General features: G+C 51.4%; 1 protein-coding gene across 1 annotated transcript; it reads left to right on the top strand.

The window, feature by feature from the left end:
- The first annotated feature begins 5,099 nt into the window (after positions 1 to 5,099).
- FOXA2 (forkhead box A2) lies at positions 5,100 to 8,879 on the top strand. Its single transcript, XM_075925800.1, has 3 exons — positions 5,100 to 5,638; positions 6,327 to 6,396; positions 7,034 to 8,879. The coding sequence occupies exons 1-3, from the start codon at positions 5,544 to 5,546 to the stop codon at positions 8,234 to 8,236; spliced, it is 1,368 nt and encodes a 455-aa protein (XP_075781915.1). The 5' UTR covers positions 5,100 to 5,543; the 3' UTR covers positions 8,237 to 8,879.
- Positions 8,880 to 9,270: the final 391 nt, after the last annotated feature.

The following is a 9,270-nucleotide window of genomic DNA, read 5'->3' as shown; positions in this document are numbered from 1 at the left end:
GATCAGGACTTTAACAGGGTTCAAAAAAGAACTAGATCCATTGATGGAGGTTAGGTCCATCAATAGCTTTTAGCCAGGATGAAGAGGGATGGTGTCTCTAGCCTCTATTTGTCAGAGGCTGGAAATGGGTGACAGGATAGGGATCACCTGATGATTCCCAGTTCTGTTTATTTCTCCTGGGGCATCTGGCCACTATCAGAAGACAGGACACTGCGCTCGATGGACCTGTAGTCTGACCCAATGTCACCGTTCTGATGTTCTTATGTTATGATATGTAGAGTTCCCTGCTACAGCACAAGATAAATGCCAATTCCTTGTGCAAAAGTTCTCAACTGAATATTGGCCTCACATCAGACCCTTATGTTTCCATTCTTTCCTCCACATGATCGGAGGCACTAGTCCGGGGCATTTCATGCACCGATTGTCCAAAGGAAATCGTTTCCTCCTACCCTTTGGCATTTGAGGTGTCTCCGAAGCGAGAAGCACAACCCTTGTTTCAAATGTGTATTCATAACCAAAAAAAATAGGATCAATCAGTCCCTGGATACCATTTATAGCATGGGCATGATGGGTTCATGTATTTCCCAAATGCCCCCCCCCCCGCCACCCCACGGCCTGCATTCATGAGAAGCGGTGGATGCAAATCTCTGCATCACTGTATGCAGAAAGTGGAAAGAAAACAAAGATTAACACCTCCGTTGCTCCCTGTGGGTGCTGGAAGGGCAAGCTTCCTCCAGGAGAAAAGGGGCCTTGGTTTGAAATGTCCTGGTTACCGTAGTTTCCCTTCCATAGTGCCTTCCCTTGGATTGGGAGAATGCGGTGTTTTAACAGGCTTTTAGGGGCCAGGTGCACAGACATCTGGAGGCTAGTGAGTTCTCACTCTTCTCCAGCGTGGAGAGAACTACCAGGGTGGAGTTTCAGCGGGTAGCCGAGTTAGTCTGTTACAGAAAAAAACAGCAAATGATCTGGTAGCAATTTATAGACAAACAAAACATGTAGATGGGATCATGAGCTTCCGTGGGCACAGCCCACTTCTTTAGATGACTGAAACTTCTGAAACAGAACAGTTACTACTAAGTATCCATGTAGTAACAGGCAAGGGAATGACACCAGCTGATTGTCTGTCGACCAGCTGGGACTGAAAGATCCATCACACACTCTAAAAAGCATCGCAGCAGCGGGTCTAAAAGGTTCAGACTCTCCTGTCTTACTCCTGCTCTCCCAGATCCATTTTTAAAGGACCTTTGCAAATGCCCTGTGACATTCTCTGGTGGAAATGCAATTTACGCCTACTTTAAGGTGCAAATTACACTTTGACACTGGCACATTCCCGTCAAAGGCCTGGGTGTAAATGAGCAACAGAACTTGAGGATCTCAGGAGTGGTTCTGGTCATGGGACCAGACCTATGGAGAGTATATGCCATTCCAGGGACATCTGTAGTGCACCCGCCAGCCCTGCAAAATGTGAACACAGAGGGCATCTGGTTAACCGTAGAAATCCAACGGCATGACTGCAGGGGCAGACCTGGGGTCTTCTTCTGTAGTCGGGAAAGGCCCTCGAATTAGAATATTTGGGGCAGAAATCTCAGCATTAGTAAAAGAGAAAAGAGAAATCCCACAGGATCCTTTTGGAACCTCTCAGGTCTGGGGGAAGATCCTTGTTTCCATCTCTGTGACTAACGGACTTCCCGGAGAGGCGGTCGCTAGGTTGGATGAGAGAAAGACTTAGCTGCATCTGCAGTGGGAAGGGGCTGACATTTTTCACAGCTCTAAGTGGTGTAGTTAGAGCTGATCTCACTTTTAGGTGCAGGCCAGACCTAGGATAAATGTAGGCTCTGAGCCAGCAAAGCTTTATCGATGTGCTTAATTGTATGCGCTGTGAGGAACCCTGCCGAGATCAATAGCAAGTCTAACCGCGTGTTAAGCGCTGTGTAGGTGTAGGCTGGACAATCTGATTGGTGCTAGAAAATCCTCTTTAAGGACTTGCTCCTACTATTGTTGAACTCAGGGGAATTATTTTGCCCTTGACATCTGTTAGACGGTTAGAACACGATCACGTAATCATTCCTCGTGGCACTGTTGCCATTTGATTTCATACCTGGGGAAAAAAGTCACCTCCCATCAGAACCATGCCAAAAAAGATTTAACTTAATGTCAAGCACTAAACTAGAAATAGCTGATCTTTGGGTCATTCACCCTCAATTATTTATATGCAACATCCTCTTAATTGATTTTACTTAATCAGCTCCTTATATTTTCCCTTTCAAGCAATGCATTTTTCTGTTGTATTGCATATGGTTAAACTGAGCGGGAGAGGAGCGTGGAAGGAAACACTGAAGTACAAGCCACATGCACTGTTCTAATGTGATGTAGTGGATGACCAACACCAAAAAATAGTTGCTCCATCCCTAAAACAGATCTTGCCCCAGTTTTGACAGGTGAGTGAAGAGCCCATCACCCACATCTTCCCTGGCCTCAGTTGCCCATCTGTAAAATGGACACAATATTCCTTCCTTTCTTTTCTCTGTTGCTGCAGTGTGCTCAGAATGTCCCTTCCTCCTCGAACCTCCCTACACCAAAGCCTGCAAGTGTGTCCTCAGAAGGTGGTTTCCCCCTGGAGGAATCCACTGTAGCCAGATCAGGTGGCTTTTAGGGACACTGGCAGCCATTTCAAGGGGCCCCAAAAAGAATTACACAGACTAAAGGGCTAGAATGAACCATTATGATAATTTAGTGTGACCTCTGACATCACACAGGGCCACAGAATTCTACCCAGTGATTTAATCAAACCAATAACTGTGCTCAGAAGATACATGAAACCTCACAGGAACAAGCACATTTAGAATAGACAATTGTATTGTGTGTGTATGGAGTAGGGGTGGGTGTGGGGGGAGGGGAGGGGAGGGGGAATGTTTAAATTGTCCAATTAACCTCTTTGCAATTATTCATTAATGATAGTTGGTTGTCTTGTGGGGCTATGGCTGCTGTTTAATAGGAAGGATTCTTTAAAAGTGTAGTCATACTGAGAAGAAAAACAACCGCTTGATGTACCCTTCATCTGAGGCTCTAAAATCACTCTACAAGCATTTGGTTACAGTAGAAGGATCAGGCAGTATGCCACTGTGCACAAGCTAAGAAGCAGGCTGCTTTGGACTCTAAAATGAAGGCTAACACATAGAGGCACTGGTTTTAGGGGCTAATCCACAGCCCAGTGAAATCAATGGGAATCTTTCCATTTACTTCGATGGGCTTTGGATCAGGCCCCTCATCCTATTGAATATGGAGTGCCATTGAACCAACGACAGGGGGCGCTCTACCACTATATTTTAATCTGTAAGACCCTGAAAAGGTGCCAGAAAAACTGTCTGTTTCCATCAAGCAAGACACAGGAGAAGCGCCAGTTTATCTATTTTTTTAAAAGAGTGCTAATCAGATCTTGGCTTTCCACACTTATTCCCAAGGGACCCTGTAGCTTGGCTTCTGTATTGTCATCATTTAGTTGAAACAATAAATACGGACTCTTAAAAAGCCAGAAGAAAAGCCGCTAATTCTGCAGAATAAAAAAAGAGAGATTCATATTTTTATTAACAAAATATTCAGTTTCTCACAAAATCACGTTGGCTGATTTTTTTTGTTGGCGTCCTTTAACATTTCTGTTTAATCGACTGTTGGCTTCTTTAGACATGTCTGTACCCGTTATAAAATTATTCATTTTATGAGTGTCTGCGTGTAAATGAAAAACCTCTGGGGCGGTCTATATCAGCATTATATTATAATTATTATAAAACCTTCGTTCTTAGAGTTGGGAAGTGTTTGTCTTCTTTGAAAGAAAAGTTAGTGGGACATATTACGCCATTTATTGATAGTGATATCTTTTTAGGGAGAAGTTTTGTAAGACAGACAGATAGATGTGTATGGGGACGAGGGGGAGAGAGAGGTGTATGCCGATAAATAGCCAGATAGCTAGATAGCGGAGGTATATGGGGATAGATAGATAGATAGATAGATAGATAGATAGATAGATAGATAGATAGATAGATAGATAGATAGATGGAGTGTATGGGGATAGATAGATAGAGGGGATGTATGGGGATAGATAGATAGATAGATAGATAGATAGATAGATAGATAGATAGATAGATAGAGTGTATGGGGATAGATAGATAGAGGGGATGTATGGGGATAGATAGATAGATAGATAGATAGATAGATGGGTTGTATGGAGATAGATAGATAGATAGATAGATAGATAGATAGATAGATAGATAGATAGATAGATAGGGTGTCGATTTCAGTGGACATTTGTACATGAAAATAATGGATGATGCCAGGACACCGTCCCCTGTTTTTTTTTACGACAGAATTTTGTCAGACAAAACTAGAATCACTTGTTCTCTTTACAACCTTAACTTCAAAATTCGGATGGAGACCAGGTGTCTGCGGGGTATTGGCAACGAAATAGGATCACTCCCCTTCGCAGAATCGCTGTTTTCTATTCCTCGAGAAAGACCGTTTAATCTCTCATGAGCCGAAGCTGTTAAAGACACTTGACTTCGTTTAATGTCTCAAACAGCGGCTGAAGTATCCTCAGAAAATAAAGACAAGTTCCAGCCTTTGGTCGAACAACTGTGGCAAGAAGAGCAAGTAGTGTTCTCTCTGTCTGTCTGCCTGTCTCTCTCTCCATACACCATATCTATCTATCTATCTATCTATCTATCTATCTATCTATCTATCTATCTATCTATCTATCTATCTATCTATCTATCTATCTATCTATCTATCTATCTAATCTATCTATCTATCTATCTATCTATCTATCTATCTATCTATCTATCGATCCCCATACACCTCCTCTGTCTGTCTGTCTGTCTGATTTCTTTCTTTCTTTCTTTCTTTCTTTCTTTCTTTCTTTCTTTCTTTCTTTCTTTCTTTCTTTCTTTCTTTCTTTCTTTCTTTCTTTCTTTCTTTCTTTCTTTCTTTCTTTCCCCATACACACTCTCTCTCTCTCTCTCTCTCTCTCTCTCTCTCTCTCTCTCTCTCTCTCTCTCTCTCTCTCCATACACATCCATCCATCCATCCATCTATCTAAGAAAACAGGGACACGGGAAAAGAATCCCCCACTAGTTACAAAATGGACTCTCAATTAGCAGGCCCCGCGAGGAAGCTTGGCCGAGCGTGTCCCAGACCCATGACCCCGCGTCCCCTTCCCAGGGGGCTGCGTGGCGAGCTGGCCGGGGACGGGGCTAGTTCCCACGGCCAAGCGTTGGGATGCGGGGTCGTTCCCGCTGGGAAGGCGTTGTGGGTGAATTGGGACCTGGCCGGTAGTTCCTGGGGGCAGCCGCTGGCGCAGGAGACGCTGCTCCGGGCTGCGGGAGACAATCGCAGGTCCCGGGCCCCGGCTGTTGGCTCCCGCACCTTGCCCCTGTTTGTTTTAGTTACCTCGGCGGTGGCTGGGTAACCGCGGGCCAGGCTGCCCTGCCGCCGCCGAATGGGCGCTCCCCAGCCATTTCACCCCTTCCTAAGCCCCAGGCGGCGCGGGGGGAATGCGGCGTGATACCCCCGCCGCTGCTGCGGCTCGGTTCGGGAGCGGAGTGACGCCGGGTCGCGCGCGCCCGGAGCCGCGTCGGGAGGGCCGAAGGTGTGTAAACAGCCCGGATTCGAATTAGCGCCAGGCTCGGGCTGGGTGGCCGGCTAGCGAGCCCCGAGGGCCGTGCAGCCAGGCTCGCAAACCAGGAAGAGTCCAGAGCTGGGGAGGGAGCGAGGGAAGGGGAACTGCTGCGGTCCTCACTGCAGAGCACCCCACATGCCCTCCCCGCCCCCGGACAGAGGCCAAAACAGGGGCCCATCAAGCCGGGTCCAGCCGCAGCGCGCTCGCCCTGGGGCCCGATCCGGCCGCCCCCGCCGCGGGCAGGTGCCCTGTCGCTTAGGTGTGAGCTGATTATTCAAATCGGCTGCCTGGGAAGAAGGGATTGGAGGCCGGCCGGGGGGCCCCCCGGTGCTATATCTCCCAGGCCCCCACGTCACAGCAGCTGCATTCGTCCTGCGCCTCCTCCTTTCCCCAGCGCCTCCGGGCGAGTCTGGGCTGAAAAAAACCCCCCACCACTCACCCAAGCAGCGGCTGCAGGAGGAAAAAAAAAAAAAAAAAGCATCCACCCCAAGCTAGCAGCCTGCTCCCCTCCCCTCCCCTCGCAGGCAGGCAGCGCGGGAGTGAGTCTGGAGGGGAGGGAGGGAGGGCTGGGGGGGGGTTGGTTTTTTTTTGGGTTGTTCTCTCTCCTGTCGTCGGTGGTGGCTGTTAAATTTTAAACGGCCATGCACTCCGCTTCCAGTATGCTGGGCGCCGTGAAAATGGAAGGACACGAACCCGCGGACTGGAGCAACTACTACGCCGAGCCCGAGGTAGGACGCCCGGCTGGCTCCTGGGGGGGAGGTGGGGGTGTGTGCCTGTCCCCCCCCCTCCCGAGCAGGGCGCGGGGCGGCTGCCGCGCCGGGTGAGCCGTGAGATAATATTAACTTTGTGCTCAAATATTGACTCGCGCCGCTTCCAAATCCTCTGCCCGGCCCGCGCTCTCCTCACAAAGTTGTGTTTGGCAGGGGAACCGCCGGGGGGGACCGGGGCGGGAGGGGGGCCAAGGCAGACCGGGGAGAAGTTTGTGGCCGGAGACGGGGTTTGGGGACGGAAGGGGGCAACGCGCAGGGGGCGATCCTGCGAGCCGAGCCAGCCGGCGGGTCCTGATCCTCGGATCCAGGGGGGTCGGGCGGCCAGCGGCTTGGGAGCGATTCCAGCCCGGCCAGCCCCCCCCCCCCCCCCCGCGATCCCACTGCCCCAGCGCGGGGCGACCGCTCCCTCTCCCGGCGCTGCTCTTGCGGGGAGCCGCCGGCTGCGGTTCCGCCAGAGCGCAGCGCGCCCCGGGGCTTGGGGAGCGGGGGCAGGGGGGGGCGCGCTTGGGGGGCGCCCCAGCCCCCTCGCTCGGGCGGCCCGCACTGCCTGGCAGCGGCGTTAACCTCCCCCCTTCCCGCTCCTCTCCCCTCGCAGGGCTACTCCTCCGTGAGCGGCATGAACGCGGGCCTGGGCATGAACACCTACATGGGCATGTCGGCCATGAGCGGCGGCGGCGCGGCCAGCCTGGGCGGGCCCGGCTCCATGAACGTCTCCTACGGCGCCGGCATGAGCCCCTCTCTGGCCGGCATGTCCCCCGGGCCGGGGCCCATGGGCGGCGGCATGGGGGCCCACCTCAGCCCCAGCCTGAGCCCCATGGGCGCCCAGGGGGGCTCGCTGGCCCCCTACGGCAACATGACGCCCATGAGCCCCATGTACGGGCAGGGCAACCTGGCCGGCCGCGCGCGGGACCCCAAGAGCTACCGGCGCAGCTACACGCACGCCAAGCCGCCCTACTCCTACATCTCGCTCATCACCATGGCCATCCAGCAGTCGCCCAACAAGATGCTGACGCTGAGCGAGATCTACCAGTGGATCATGGACCTGTTCCCCTTCTACCGCCAGAACCAGCAGCGCTGGCAGAACAGCATCCGCCACTCGCTCTCCTTCAACGACTGCTTCCTCAAGGTGCCCCGCTCGCCCGACAAGCCGGGCAAGGGCTCCTTCTGGACCCTGCACCCCGACTCCGGCAACATGTTCGAGAACGGCTGCTACCTGCGCCGCCAGAAGCGCTTCAAGTGCGAGCGCAGCAAGGAGGCGGGCGGCGGGGGAGGAGCGGGGGCCGGGGGCGGCGGAGGAGGCGGCGGGGGCAAGAAGCAGCCGCCGCCGGCCCCCCAGGCGGCCCCCCAAGCCGGGGAAGGAGGCTCCGACAGCGCCGCCGAGTCCCCCCACCCCGGCGCCTCGCCCTGCCGCGAGCACAAGCGGGCCCTGGCCGAGCTCAAAGCGGGGACCCCCCCGCAGCAGGCCCCCTCGCCGGCCCAGCACCTGCTGGCCCCCCACCACCTGGCCCACCCGGCCCACCTCAAGCCCGAGCACCACTACGCCTTCAACCACCCCTTCTCCATCAACAACCTGATGTCCGAGCCGCCGCCGCCCCCCCACCCGCACCCCCACCCCCCCAAAATGGACCTCAAGGCCTACGAACAGGTGATGCACTATTCCGGCTACGGCTCCCCCATGCCCGGCAGCCTGGCCATGGGGCCCGTCACGAACAAAGGTGGCTTGGACCCCTCTGCGCTGGCCGGAGACGCCGCCTACTACCAAGGGGTGTACGCTCGGCCCATCATGAACTCGTCCTGAAAGGGCTCCCCGGCCCCACCCGGCTAGGGGACGGAGGTCGGCCCTCGCCGGCGTTCGTGGCTCCAGCTATTGTGTCTATTTTGTGTCCGGGACCGACCTCCGAGGACACGTTCCCAGCCCGGTCCAAAGGCCAACGGATCGGGCCCCGGATTGGCCCCGGAAACCCCCGTTTCAATCGGAGACTTGGGGTGCTTTCTTGGGGGGGGAGGGGCGTTATTTGATGTCCTGGGCAGCGGAGGGTGGGGTCCTCTTTTTCGTTGCAGGGAGTTATAAATATATCTATTTTTTTTCCTGTGCGTGCGTGTGTGAAAGTGACGGAAAACTTAATTCGGTGTGAAACCAGGCTAGTTCGGAAAGGGAGGACCAAAAGTCTTGTCATGTTGTGTAAAAAGTGGGAGGGAAAAAAAAACACCAAAAAAAGGTTAAAAAAAAAAAGAGAGAAAAAAATCACAAAAAGAAAAAAAAAAGTCAGGCTAGATTGTTGTAATTGATACAAACGTTTGATGTTACCGGGCGAGTAAACTACTTGGATCTGATTAATTTATCGTTTCTGTATGCTTTATTTATGGCTTATAAATGTGTATTCTGGTCCCAAAGAGCCAGATTTTCACAAAAACTATATTAAAGTGTTATTGGCGTTTTTTCCCCCTGAATCTTTTTTTCCCGGATTTTCCCATTTGTTTCTGCCCCGCTGGAGGGGGGAAAAAAACGCTGACAAGGAAAACGAAAAACGAATGGATTCCCTTTTTATTTCAGATACTAATATATATATTTTTTTTAAATCTCTACCTAGGCTTGTATCTTTGTGTGTATTTATTCTTTCTGAATAGCATACATTCATATATGGAAAGAATGTAAACCTTTGTTTTATAAGATACAATATATTTGTATATATTATGAGATATATCTTTATTAATATATATTTAATAGATTATATAGCTTATATATAATACGTACTATATCTTATAAGATATATACACATATGAAAAATATAAACTGTCTAGGCACATCTATAAAAAGATATATATTATATA

The sequence above is a fragment of the Pelodiscus sinensis genome, chromosome 3 (genome assembly GCF_049634645.1).
Source record: "Pelodiscus sinensis isolate JC-2024 chromosome 3, ASM4963464v1, whole genome shotgun sequence".
Classification (NCBI taxonomy): domain Eukaryota; kingdom Metazoa; phylum Chordata; order Testudines; family Trionychidae; genus Pelodiscus; species Pelodiscus sinensis.
The sequence above is the reverse complement of the archived record's forward strand: the minus strand, read 5'-3'. Positions and strand labels throughout refer to the sequence as shown.

Coding starts and splice junctions, on each gene's coding strand:
- FOXA2 (XM_075925800.1), top strand. CDS start 5,544: ATGCGGCGTGATACCCCCGCCGCTGCTGCGGCTCGGTTCGGGAGCGGA. Junction 5,639..6,326: donor CCGCGTCGGGAGGGCCGAAG/GTGTGTAAACAG, acceptor CTCCGCTTCCAG/TATGCTGGGCGCCGTGAAAA. Junction 6,397..7,033: donor ACTACTACGCCGAGCCCGAG/GTAGGACGCCCG, acceptor CTCCCCTCGCAG/GGCTACTCCTCCGTGAGCGG.